This window comes from Protomyctophum bolini (assembly GCF_963924005.1).
Source record: "Protomyctophum bolini genome assembly, chromosome: 10".
NCBI classification, from domain to species: domain Eukaryota; kingdom Metazoa; phylum Chordata; class Actinopteri; order Myctophiformes; family Myctophidae; genus Protomyctophum; species Protomyctophum bolini.
The window spans coordinates 14,184,637-14,198,953 of NC_137871.1; the positions used below are offsets into that span (position 1 = coordinate 14,184,637).

At 43.4% G+C, this 14,317-nt stretch overlaps 1 protein-coding gene across 1 annotated transcript; it reads right to left on the reverse strand.

Moving 5' to 3' along the window:
- Window positions 1–1,044: 1,044 nt before the first annotated feature.
- Window positions 1,045–12,819, reverse strand: spon2b (spondin 2b, extracellular matrix protein). The gene is made up of 6 exons (XM_080774665.1): window positions 12,706–12,819; window positions 11,217–11,485; window positions 10,080–10,303; window positions 7,569–7,760; window positions 6,555–6,741; window positions 1,045–2,188 (listed from the first exon to the last, which is right to left on the reverse strand). The coding sequence occupies exons 2-6, from the start codon at window positions 11,464–11,466 to the stop codon at window positions 2,010–2,012; spliced, it is 1,032 nt and encodes a 343-aa protein (XP_080630791.1). The 5' UTR covers window positions 11,467–11,485; window positions 12,706–12,819; the 3' UTR covers window positions 1,045–2,009.
- Between the last annotated feature and the right edge of the window lie 1,498 nt (window positions 12,820–14,317).

The window sequence follows — 14,317 nt, forward strand, 5'->3', positions numbered from 1 at the left end:
TGCGTGCATGTGGCCGTGCGTGCATGTGTGTGTTGTGTGTCTGTGTGTAATTTTTCTGCCCATTGACCTCCTTGACCTGGGACTACCAAATTGCATGTCGGATATTGAGTTAGAGATCTAATATGGGCATATTTGCCTATAGCCTGGCCAGACTAATAAGGACTGCGTAGACATTAGTCTGGAATCTGTGTGTGGAACCTGCATTTCCAAGGGGTGGATTTAAAAAATGCCTCTGTTGATGAAGCTGCCCCATATTTGCATACTGGTTCCTGATTGGTCCCTCAGTACTTCGGAGGGAGTGAAATCCAATCGCAACTGAGCGGGGCCAGATCAAATCTGACAAGGGCATTTATTTATTTTTTGCAATGGCAGATTTGTCTCGTTTCGAGGGTGATGCTTACCTGAAACAACTGATTAACATCGGACTCCTGTAATTTTTTGGATTCTCCCCCCAATTGATAGATTGTATATTTGATAAATGTTTACTTGTTCACCTTGTGAATGTTTGCTTCTTTGTGTAATATGTATTCCCTTCTCAAAGCATATCTGTAAACACTTTGTTTGCATGTATTTACGTACACTTTATTGAGCATACAGAGCACACACAATGAAGGAACACCAATGCAGTTCCACCAACTATTTTACAAAAAGGTACATCTTCTTCATCACAAAGAGTTCACTTTGATTGTACTAATACCCGAACATCATAAAAGAATAGATATTACTGTCAAAATTAATATACTGTACACTACAGGTTAAAATCCTGTTATAAATATATCCTTTGTCTTTGTGGGAAAGAAACAACAATGGCTCTGTAAACACTACATTTTGAACATAGTTAGAACAGTGTGTCATAGAATAATATTGTATGACACATGTAGTTGGGCGGGAATCATTGTCATTTCAGACACATGTCATTGAAGCGACATGTTTTCTGTCTGATTTGCTGGCTGACCGATGTCCCCCCTCCATTTATGTTCCCTTCCCTGGCTTCTGGCTGTGGAATGAACTCCCCCCCCCCCCCCCCCCCCCCCCCCCCTCAGTCAGAACTGCAGACTCATCCCTCATTTTTCACCGCAGTCTGAAAACTCGCCTCTTCCGACGACTGCACTTCACACCCATCGCTCCTCTTTCCGTGTATCCCTTCTTGTCACTTAGTTTGATAGATGCTAGTACACACTGCGTACATGTTGTTACTCAGTTGTTCACATAGGTTTTGTTATTTTAGATTTGTTTTTTCTCGACCACAAATGCTAAGAATGTTGTTTTATTAGACACATTCTAGGACTGAGCTTTACCTTGTAGGCTATATCCTAGTTTCTTTGAATCACAAAATAGTTGTTCTTTGCACTCTACTTAATGTCACAGTTTTGCATTAGTGCTAGATCTGTAAATGTAACTCTGATTTTCAAGGCAGTGTATTCAAGAGTCAAGACAGTCGTTCTTGCAATACCACTGGTCAATGAATCAGTCAATCCATCAACCATAGTCTGTCTGAAACCTGATTCATACTTTGTCACGCGATGGCGCCACGCGCCAGAAATAGCAGACCTACTGTACAACCTCAGCTTGGAAATAGTGGCACTGACGAAAAGATGAGAGGTTTCAGTCATTAGGAGTGACACGGCAGGACAAGATCAGAAATGTTAAGAGGATCATCCCAGGTTGGCAAGTTTGGGAATGAAACAAGAGATGTGAGGTTGAGATGAGTTGGTTTGGACGATCACGTGCAAAGGAGGGAGGAGGGGTTGAGAGAGCAGTGACGGGAGACTCGGAAAACGGATGCTCCGCCGTGGCGATGCGGAACGAAGAACCTCACACGTGTTGTGAAATTGTAGGTCTGCTATTTTCGGCGCGTGACGCCTCGTGCATTAGGCTTTACGTGAATACACGGTAGACCTCTTTTTGTTGTTCCTCAATCTCCGTCCTTTTCTTCCTTTCCTCTGTTTTCTCTCCTTCCTCTCTTTCCTCTCCTTCCTCTTCCTCCGCGCTCTCTGCTCTTGGCCTAGTCATAAACAGTTGTCCGGGGTGCACTTCTTCTCCTCCTCCAGCGGGGGGCAGGCCACTCCATGGTTGGCCGCGTGCATGAGGACATAGCGAGTCCGGTGTTGCACGCCTGAGTCTCCGCACTTGCCTTTGCACAAGCCCCAGGGGGACCACACTGACGTCTCACAGTCCAGTGGGGTATCTGCAGGGAGAGAGGGGGAGAGCATGCTTAGTTTACAGTTTACACTGATAACCAAATGCATCACATCATCTATACCAGTCGTTCTTAAACCTTTTGATTTCAAGGCCCTGCATGAGGGTCAAGACACCATAAAGGGTCAAGATGGTTCTAGCGTTGTCCCTGTGGTGTGATATGTCTTGTTGCACGTTGTCGTTGACCCTAGTGATTCAACGCATGGAATGAAATGGCCCAAACCACACCAAAGGGTCAAGACGGTTTTAGCGTTAACTCCTTGCAACCGTTTGGACCCAAGGAGTTGTTGCATGGTGACCCTTTTGGTGTGGTTAAGGCTTTAGAGCAGTGGTTCCCAAAATGGGGTCCGGGGACCCCTAGGGGTCCTTGAGAGAGTTCCAGGGGGTCCCCAGCTAAATGATAATTATAGGAACCAAATGGACCCTTAGGGGTCTGTAACACTAACTCGAGAGACATTGTACATTGTAAAATCAAAGTTAATTTAACTCTGAGAGTGTACAAATGGAACCAAATGGAACCTTGAAGAAGAAAGCAAAAGCAAGCACTCGGTTGAGTATGGAACCGTAGTATGGAACCTAACGGGTCCATTTGGTTCCATTTGTACACTCTCAGAGTTAACTTTGATATTACAATATGCATTGGGGGTCCCAGAGATTTAAAAAAAATGCCATTAAATGGGGGTCTGTAGCCTAATTTAGGTCAAACTGGGGGTCCTTGAAATGAAAACGGTTGAGAATCACTGTTAGAGCCATAACAATCTTCTCTTATCTGGGTCCTTGGCATATATTTTCTAATGGGGGTCTGCAGGCTAATGAGTGTCAATTTAGGGGTCCTTGGACCTTGACATGAAATAGTTTGGGAACCACTGTCTTAGAGTGTACACATCTTTGAGGTTCCATTTGTCACCCTCTCAAGGAACACTGATGACAACTTGAGATCTATTTTTAGGTTATATGTGTCCATATTTTAGCTTAAATCCTTGCATCCCTATTCTACTGTGGTTAACGTTCGTAGAATAGATATACAGAATAGATGTACAGATGTACAAGCTCAGAACACATTGCAACATGAAACGTTGTGAGCTTGTCTCTCGGCTATTTTCGGCAAAGATTTGGTGTAGAGGGAAATACTAGTACAGTATGTGGCATAGAGCCTTGAGGGACCCTGGCCAACTACTGTAGGTTAAAATTGTTAATAACTGGTATAGGAACATGGATAAATTGATTCATATGAGATTTCCATATGTGTATTTAGACTGTAGCTGTAATATAATAACACTCTTGCACCATAAATGCAACCCGTCCGTATTCTCACGCAAGCCAAAGTAAACGTTATAATGAAAGGGAATCCCATTAGGCTAAGTGGTGACCTGCTGCACATGCAGAACCATATGCATCCGCGTCTTGTTAAAATATTCTGGCAGCTGCTGTTATTGCCATATAACTCCCCGAAATGTGGACCAGTCTTTTCTTTTCTTTTTTTTTTTAAATTAAGTGGTTTGCTGGGGTGTATACTTTTCCAGCAGCACCACCCTGCTCCGTAGACATAATGGTTGCACACACATGCAGTGAGAGCTGGCCAGTAAAGTGCAACCACATTCTTCTAAATATTGCTTAGTGCGCAGGGAACAGTTGGAGAATACTGTAAGTGCCTTGCTCAACGTATACCACGTTAAGACCTGAGGCAGATGCAAGAAACGGTTTTCTGAAAAACTCCTATATCAGTGCTGCACAAAAATGGACCCCAAAATAATGTGTATTTGGTCGAATCTTTGAAATTTTTTGTTAATTTTGTGTGTGTGTGTGTGTGTGTGTGTGTGAGAAAGATTCGCATAATTGTTCAAGATATGTATATATGCTATTTTTGAATAGCCAAAGTATAAAATCATGGTTTTCCGGTTTTAATGGGTTAACCATATTAACCCTGGCTTGTCTATCTTGGGAAAATTTTAATATATATTTATGAATATATAAATTGTTTTTCAAAAAAATGCTGATCTACAAGCTCACAACGTGTCGCCATTCAACCCTGACGCGTTATTAAGCTTACTGGTAGATCAGCTATTTTCGTTATGTTACATATGAATATATATGAAAATTAATGAATTGGCATAGCCTACTGTAGGACTTACGGGGTTAACTGTAGTTCTAAGAAGAGTGCATTAATTCACCACTTAAAAGCTTCTCCCAGCTGATCTGTGGATTTAAACCAGTGACTCTGTGACTATTGAAACCTGAAATGTTTTACGCGTGGTTCTTGTCATTGCTGTCATTCTGTCCTCCTCCCACCTGTCCTCTTCATCCTCCATCACTTCTCCCTCTAAACCCTGGCTTAGTCTTACTCTGTGCGTCAAGCCCATATCAGCCCACCTTATTATGAGCCTGTAAAAAGGATGATATGTATCACAGACTGAATTTGTTGGGGAGAGGATTTGAAAAGCAGAGGGTCTGAAGGAGGGGACGGACGGAAGGACGGATGGAGACATGGAACAGATGGAACACGTAAGTCGAGGCAAGGCTGAATTTGGCATATTTGGTCGTCTTGTGCTTCCATTATAAACAGGTCACTGGGAGGTAATGGCAGAGAGAGGGGAAGCAGGGATGGGAGAGTGTGGGCAAGGAGGGACGACTGGTAGGAGAATAGTAGAGAAGTAATGGATCACTTTTTGCGGGGAATACGTAATGTCATCTGATTACTACAAAGACAAATCCTCTCTTCTTTTCAGATTTTCTGTGTTTTATGCCATTAATTCCAAAATTGAGCGTGCAATAATTTATTTGAAATAGTTCCAATCAGGTCATATTACATACTGAAGAGAAGAGACAGAGATTGACGAAGAGGAGAAAGTATTGGAGGGAGGGGTAGATTGAAGGAAGGACGGACATCCTGGAAACCACAACAGATTCTTGGCCCCTGCGTCTTGTTTGTTGACGCGTAGTCAGGGTTACACAGCCTTAATGTGATGGCGAGTTAAATCTTTACAGTTGTTCCATACAATGGATCTGATTATGGCATTGTTAGCTTTACTGCCTGGCTGACGTGCGCTCTCTGCTAGCTTTTTCCAGAAGTTTTCTACCACTCCCAATTATCGGGTTAAGATTGTACTGTCAGGGCAGCATACTGTATGATGCTGGATTTTTCTTTGGGTTTTTTTTACCCCATTAAAACCCAGAAAGTGTATCATTTTAGATTTTAGTGTTGGCTATTTTTGAACATATTTTTTTTAAATCTTGAAAGTGTGATAAGGACTACTGATATAGAAGGCATTTGTAGAATCGGCCTCAGGTCTGAATGGGTAAAAGTTTTCATATAACACAATAATGGACTCACAACTCCAATCCTCTTCCCACTCCCTGCTCCCATTACTTTTGATGTGTCATCATCAGTCATCGTGCAATGAATATCATGTACTATTCACAGTTAGACAGGCAGGGTGGGCTTTTTGGACCCTTTCATATTAAGTATACCGGCATTATTTTTCAGTACACTAGTCTGTGTTTTGCTTCTACACAATATTAAATATACTTTCTTTTTTTATGGCTTTTCTTTTTTTTTCTTTCTCTTTTTTTTCTTACCCAACTGTTCAGTATGACTCCTTTTCATCTGCTTTGTGTTCTTCTCTCTTTTTGTCTCTCTGGTGTGTTTAGATTGTTCCATTTGAAGGAACAATCTTTGTTCTGCAAAGCCTTTGTAGCATGTTTTGGAATTATTTACCTGCTATAGTGTTTGTTCAGTGACATGAGTCACCCTGTCTCTCAGATCTCATTAGGAAACTGAAAATGCATTTCCACCTTATCTCCTCATCATTATAAGATGCCACAATAATTTAAGCAAGCACATGTAGTTGCTCTTTGTCTCTTTGTCTATGCACAGTCCATAAACCTGTCTATGCCAATAGAAAGTGCAGCGTTCCTCTTCTTGGAAGGTTAAGGCTCATACATAGTCTGGATGTTCGGTGGTTAGGTGACCACCGAACTACAACATGACGTCACGAGCCGCGGTGAAGAGCAAACCACCGCCACTGCTCCAGTCCTTCTCTCTGTTTTTACTCACCACCGCTCAACGTTATTTCAGCTCCGCTGGTCAGCTCACCACCGGAGCGGTGGTCACCTCACCACCGAAAATCCAGACTATGAATAGGCCTTTAGTACACTGACATAGAAGCCATTGTTCTTGCATCAAAACAAACATCAAATCGTTGCCTACCGATGCTGTTTCTGCAGGCATGTTTCTGAACTGTCCACAGCACTCCATCTTGCCATCTTACAATGAGCATTAGCAAGGAGGGTCAATTATATGAAGCTAGGTGGAAAATGGTGAAGTGGTCCTTTTTAAGAGCTTTAGTTCAACTTACTTATGAGCTTGTCTTCAATGTCGTTGTCCGATGGCAGTAGGTTGGACTGGGTGGGCTCCACAGGGAGGCTGATGAGATTATTGGTCTTCTTGATCTTGGTAAGTGTCACTTTGGCAATGGGGGGGAGGTGTTTGAGACGCGGGTAGTAGAAAGAGTTGGCAGGGTGGCTCGGGAAGGAAGACGTGATCTAATGAGGGAAATGTGAAGAAGTCAAAACAAACCGTGGGCTCGTGAGTCGTGACTAATCAATCGATTTAGATAATTATTAAAAAAATCTATTAAGGGTTTTTCACCTCGGTTTGTTGAAAAAATATATGCAATAAATTATTCACTTCTCAATTATTCAGTTAATGAAAACAATCACAGATCTACTATAAAGGATGTTCGCCAACCTTAATGCATGTTCGCCAATCTTAATGCATGTTCGCCAACCTTAATGCATGTTCGCCAACCTTAATGCATGTTCGCCAACCTTAATGCATGTTCGCCAACCTTAATGCATGTTCACCAACCTTAATGAGTGTTTGCCAACCTTAATGAGTGTTCGCCAACCTTAATGCATGTTCGCCAACCTTAATGCGTGTTTGCCAACCTTAATGCATGTTCGCCAACCTTAATGCATGTTCGCCAACCTTAATGCAACCTTAACAGGAGGTCGAACCACGGTGAAGTCCCCGAGCAGACAACATGCTATGTTCCCATGAATGTGCTACACCTTGTTGTCCTTTAGGCAATGTCCTCAATACTACCACATTATAGCCAAACAGCATTGACCATGCGAGTACTGAGTAGTAATAAGTGAAGCTGACAGAACACATACTATATACAGGAACTCCTGTCCCACCATACGTATGGTTGGTAGTAAAGTGGATAGCATTTTGTAACTTAAATTCAAACACTGACCACATAACCATACTGAAATTGTGAAATTCATGTAAAGTGGCAACTGAGACCTGTTGCCTTTTGTAAGGCATAACTAGTGAAGGGCATTGCTCTCTGCCCAGGCTGACTCACCAGTGTGACTTTGTCCTGAGGGATGGTCTCAAAGTTAGGAGAGGAGAAGGTGAACCCGCTGTCCGTTCCGGCGTCGTAGGGGAAGAGATCCAGAGAAACATTGTCTTTCCAGTGGTCGCCCTCGCACAGGTTAACACCGTCCATGCCCACGAACCAGTCTGGACTGGGCACGATGCGCACGATGAATGAGAGCTGGAGAAAATAGATGTGAGAGATGATTTCACTTGCTTCAATTAAAATAAAATAAAAACGCTGGCTAAACAAGAGCCTCAATTAACTCTTTCACCTCTCACCATAAGAATTCACCTGAGAAAATGTACATGTGAACATTCCTCTGGTTATCCATATTTATCACTCATCAAGAGTCCTCCAAACTCTGCTTCACTTCTGTGTCCATCATCTCCTCCCACTCTAAAAGGAGAATCTCTAAAAAGGACAAATCCTTTGCTCCTCTCCAACACTAACATTGCTCAGATGTATCCCCCATCTTTACGGCATAAAGATGTAATGCAAGCGTAATTCAAATTTTATGCCATTTTGTACTAAACCAGGTATTACCAACATGCGCCCCTATCGTGAAATAGTTTTTGCATGTTTGAAAATAGCATTTTAGACAGGAAACACTCATGTCAAAGTACATTCACCATTTATTGCAACAAATAAATATAAGTAAGTATACAGTAAACTTGGCGTTAAAGGCTCCGCACTCTGGGAGATATTCTCTGAATTATAGACTGTCAAAGCAGCATGCTAAGCAAAAATCAGAGAGCAATTGCAAAACCCCCTCAAGAAGAGCACATATCAAGACAGTTAATGAGATTAACTTGAATCATTCAAACTTGAAGCATACAACTAATGCATGTTAACGTTAAAGCCATGAATCGGATTAGAGCTATATCAACATTGAATTCTAGAGTACTTTATCGATATTTTAATTCTAGTTTACTTAGAGCCATGCAATACGTAAGCCGTACATTGACATTGATATTTAGCCTGAATCAGCAGACGTACAGTATCTCCCAAGTATTTGAGCCTATGCCAGACTCGAGATCAAAAGGCGGAGGCTGGGGTGGAGGAGGCAAGCTTTGATAGCAGCCGCGCGGCAGCTGCCTGTGAATCAAAGAAGTGGCTAGAGAGAAGCAGAAGCCGTATTTAAAGAAAGAAACGTTCTGCTAAGAGTGTGAGCTCTGATCATTGGAGTATGAAACTGACTGACAGCTGATTACAGCTTCGGCATGCGACTCACATGTCCCTGTATAAACTTAACGCTGTGCTTCATTAATAACAGATCCACAAGCTCATAACGTGTCGCAGCATGACATGTGAGAATAATGGTATGAAATGAAACATTTTATTTATCATATTGTTTGTTTTGTCATTTTCACAACAATTCTTCATTGTTGTGTCACATTTTGTCTTTCCTTTCTTTCCAATAGAGCACCGAAGTCTGACGTCAATATCTGTAGAGGGGGCTAAGTTAGTCCACTGGTTCATGTACTTTTTTATTTGCATTGTAATCCCCATAGGGGATTTTAGATAGCCTCACTGTGTTTGAAAAATAAACAAATCATCCTGGCCGTTTCACTCATATGGATATGAAGAATCAACTGACTGAGAGAAAACGCTATACTGTTACTACTTTACATTTCTGCTAGAAACTACTACATGAAATACGATACAGACACCTCCCTGACAATTAGTTTTTGTTTATTTTTGAGACGACTTTAAGATGACCCCATGTTATTCTCCAGAGAAAAACGTCCATGAACCAGGGGATGAGCGAGTGTTGGCCTCCACTTTGAAAACCAGTATAGTAATTCAACCTGCCACTAGAGACACTGTGGAAATCCCTCTCGCCAGTTTAGCATTGTTATGTAATACGCTGTACCATCCATTTTAGTGGGCTTCACCTTCAACTGGGAATAGAAGTAGACTAAGTTGTTGCCAGGCTGAAACAACAGTGGGATACTAAAGCCTTGTTCCAGCACTTAGTCTAGGGGATAAACCTTGAGGTTTTACAAGTTGTTCCGGCCGGAACCAAAATAATAAATGATATCTTTAACAAAGACCTGAGGCCGATTCTAAAAAATGTCTTCTAAATCTTAACCTTTAACCTTAACCTTTTAAATCTTTAAAAAAAAGTTTCTTTGTCAGTGGTTCTCAAACCTTTTTCATGTCAAGGACCCCCAAAATGATACGTATTTGGCCGTGGACCCGCATCTCAAAATATTAAAAAAAATATATAAGTGAGTTTGAAGCCTATATCTGCTATGCTATCTGCTGCTATCTGTGAATAGCCAAAGTATGAAATAATGGTTCAAATCTAACCTGCAGCTGACCATTATTTACATTGGAGGCCAATTTGCTCTTACCTCATACTCCGTTGGCTCTCACAATCCCCACGATGATGTAAGACCAAAATGGCCCCCATGTGAATATAGTGTTTAGATAACACACATTAAGGTCTCCGCTCACTGTCTGGAAAGAAGCCAAAGCGTTGGAGCAGCTTACATATGAGTGCCTGGCAAAGACTTCAAACGCGGTGTTCATCTGCGCCGTTCCTCCCATGGCAGCGGACGCTGAGAGAACCCCGTATACACTCTGGATGCGCTCGCCGGCCGCCTGGACTTCCTTCATCAGCGCCCAGGCCTCGCCTTTCTCCGTGAACTCCCTCACTCCGTTACTGGCAAAGCCATTACGCTGCCACATGTGGAAGTCAGTGCTGTGGGTCACCCCTGAGAGAGGAGATGAGAGAGAGAGAGAGAGAGAGAGAGAGAGAGAGACAATGTGATAGAAAAGATTTAAACTTCTAAATGAGGGAGGAATAGCCAGCATTATATAAGTACATACATATGGTGTGCATTACTTTTAGCTGAACAAATTGGTACATCCTGTGCATTATTAATGCTGATTGTATAAATTGACCCATTAGTGTAGACACGCCCATCTTTACACAATCAGTGTTAAAGTGGTCTTACGGTGGAGTTAAAACAATGTGCAAACATGAAACGGTTTAAATTAAGCACAAATATGTGATTTTAATTAGGTACAGGGATGAAGGGATAGATTATTGGAGGGTTGACTGATATTTAGCATTGATGGAGAAGGGATGGGAGCTATAAGCCATGCTTCTTTCCATTCGTTTTTGAATATACATTTTTATTTTATTTTGGTACTGTTATTATGAATTATTAGCTTTTATTTGTTAAAAAAATCACACCTGTGTGAAGTGAGGGGCATATACATCATATACATCATCTTATGAACAACTGAATTTATGTGATTGGTTAGCCCATTTGCTCGTCTACATATGACGTAAATGTTCCCTTCATTGTCAATGGCATTTAATGTTTGTCGCCACAAATGTCCATATTTGGTGGACATTTGACCTAATTTCTCCTTTCATTGTCAATGGCAAATATTGAGACGTGTGTATGTGTGCACAAAAGCTGTATATTATAGGCCCCTCAAAAAATGCTTTATATTCAAATATAAACATTTCAATCAATCAAAAGTAATTTCAAGATTTCACTGTGAAGGCTATTCGTCGAGTCGGCGTGCAGTGTGCACAACAAAGGCTGACGAAATGGCCGTACATTACTGTCCGGTAACTGAACCAATCGGAACACTTGTCTTGTCTATACTCACCAATCAGATTTGACCACTGTGCGGGGGGCCGGTAGACCGGGTACTGCTTGGGGAAGGCACTTTGACTCCACTTTCCGGTAAAGCTGAGGCTGTAGTGAGCAATGTCGGACGCGGTGCAGAGGGGCGTGTCAGTGGGTACAGGCATGGCCAGAGCGCCGTACCCCATGAGGATCAATGTCAGCACCCAGGTCACACTGGAGAGACTCTGGAGCGCTCCAGAGACCAAACGCAGAGGCTTTGTGGTGTCCATGGCAGGCGGTGTCCAAGGTCTAGGTTAAGTGGTACAAAGACAGGGAGAGAGCAGTCAGTGCGGGGCATTTCAGAATGTATGCCATGATGCAATATACAGTCGGACATAGCTGAGAGTTTGCTATAAAATATTGTTGCAATTGGCCCGGGGCCCCAGGCCGCTGGCGTAGTGGTCCGGGTACCCAGGCTATAGTATAAGGCAGGCTAATGCCTGACAGCGTGTCGCAGGTTCGAATCCCGACCTTTGCTGCGTGTCACTCCCCATCTCTCTCTCCCGCTTTCTTGTCAGCCTATTGTCAATAGAGGCATAAAAGCCTTAAAAATGTAATGAGAAAATTATATTGCTGAAATGTACCTACCGTAGTCTACTGTGGCACCTTTACACTCAGGAGTATGTGCAATAACTTTTAACCTGCACTGTTTGGAAAGCCCTACCTGCTCAGTTATGTGTGAGTTATATGATATTTGATTTATGTACAGTATTACACAATAATGCAATGCACACGGATGCCGTCTTGTTCTTCTTGGTCGAGAGTTGGGTGTACAGTATGAGAGCTGCATCTGTGCTTTATTGCTTTATGCTTATAGTTGAACCGAAGCCGCTTGGCTGCCCGAACCACACTCATATCTGACAGGAGGAGAGCGAGTGTTGAGGGAACAGATGAGGAAGGGCAGACGTCTGGCTGCAGCATCAGTGTTTAACAAGCATGCCCCGTTAGTCACAGGCAAAGAATCTCACACCACCTCATTTTCTACAACTCGGCTGTGAGCTATAAAGACCGTCTTGGAGAGGATGATTGGTCGCATGGGGTTTTTACGTGAATTCAATTCAGCTACTTTCAAGTGACTCTCACAATGTTCTGTGGCTGCCAGGTTGGCTATGCAGTCAGACGACCTGCAGTAGCTGACGCATCATGTGCGAGGAGGCCTTGCATTGCTGAAAATGTGGCAATTTGTACAATACTGACTACTCAGCAATTCTGATAAATGGCTCCTATGCCTTTACACTACTGACTTCATTTTTCTTTTAAATATACAGGACATGTTTTTGGCGTGAAATTGTTGTTGCAGAATTAAAGTTACCGTTATATGCATGCTTTGCAGTGCCCTGCAACACATATGATGTTGTCATTCATCCATTCATTCATTCATGATGTAGACATCAGACATCACATCAAAACCAGTATCATGCCTGCTGTTCTAGCGAGATGGGAGGCGATACAATGGAGAAACTACTCACTGGTTCTGCCCAGGGTTCCAGATGAGAGATGTAGTGATTGCAGAGGGTTGAGGAGCAGTGGAGAGATGGACTGCTGGAGAGGAGAGGAGGAGAGCAGGGCGTGTGGCTGTCTGGAAGAGGGACTGCGATTTCACAAGTCCAATTTCAGCTCTTTTATACTTTCTAGGAGGTGTCACCCTCTTTCTCCCCTCTACCTCACTACCCTCTCCCTTAACCTACTTCCCCCTTCGCCCACCCCCTCCTCTGGCTGTCTTCCTCATTCACCCAACCCAGTCCACCCCCTCTCACTTCCCTTCCACTGCCTCGCCTGTCTTTTACTTTCCCCTCCTCTCTGTCTTATCTCTGAGACATCTTTTTTTTTTCTTCTCAGTCTTTGCCCCCTTGCTGGTCTCCTCTCCCTGTCTCTCCCTGTTCCGTTTGAAAGGCTATCGTTTGAGTGGCTGATCTGTTGAGCAGGTCTGGAGACACAGACAGGGGTCATGTGTAGCTCAGTGGGTCGAGTGTCACAGATCACAGTATATGCAGGGTTTCCGTCTGCTCCCTACCACCACACAATTATGACAAACGGGAGCGCTTTAATAGAACTGTCTAGAAGTCTCTTGTGCCAAACTGGCTGGTAGGTGGGTATTGTATGGTGGGTGCACGCGATATATTCTAACAAACCTCTCTGTGTGATATAAATATTTATCCCACGATTTTGTAACCCAGTTTTCTTTTCACCCAGTGCCTATTATCTAATGTAATCCTGGGCGCTACACTTCCTCTGCCAACCTGGGGGGGCAGCGGACTGACCTCATGCCTCCTTCTATGCATGAGGAGTCCAAGCTGCTTCTTTTCACCTGACAGAGGGGAATTTCCCCGGCCGGACGTAGCGCGTGGAAGGGACACGTTATTCCGACCAGTTCCTTTCCCCTCCATCAGGCGCCCCGGCTGGCCAGGGGGAGGTAGTTTTAGAGACCAGGATTACGGCATGTTTTTGTGAGGGTATCTACCCTAGGGGACGCGGAGGAGGGTCTGTGTGATATTGTTAATTGTCCCCTTCCTCTTGGGGAAATAACTCTCGACGTGATGCCCCACTGGGGCCAAACCCCACCTCTGTGCAGAAGTCACATGTTGACGACTGACCAAGCTGTGTCACAGTTTGCAAAGACGAGAAACAGAGGATACTGTGTTTGTCACATGATGTTTTATGGGGTGTTAACTAGTGTTCGGGGGGAGCACCTACTGTAGAATAAGCAGCTACAGTAGTTTGTCCTGGATGCTATGTGGGCTGCATCTCGGTTTACCTGCCAAGGCATTAGAGGGGGATACTTGATAATTAGCTTGCAGACATGTTGGCAATGCCAAGTGGTTGGAGATGGCAGACGACCCGTCCCGCCCGTAGACTGCTGTGACGCACACAACTGCCATCTGACCCACTTACCTTGGAGGGCCCAGCTCTAGAAGAAAGAACACACACACACACACACACACACACACACACACACACACACACTGTCTGCTGAATCAGCTTTTAAAGTCCTGCCCACATCTAATGATTTCCATATGCTCACGTTTTTCTCATAACACATCACTCCCACCTACTGTACAACACAGAAACACGTGTGCACAA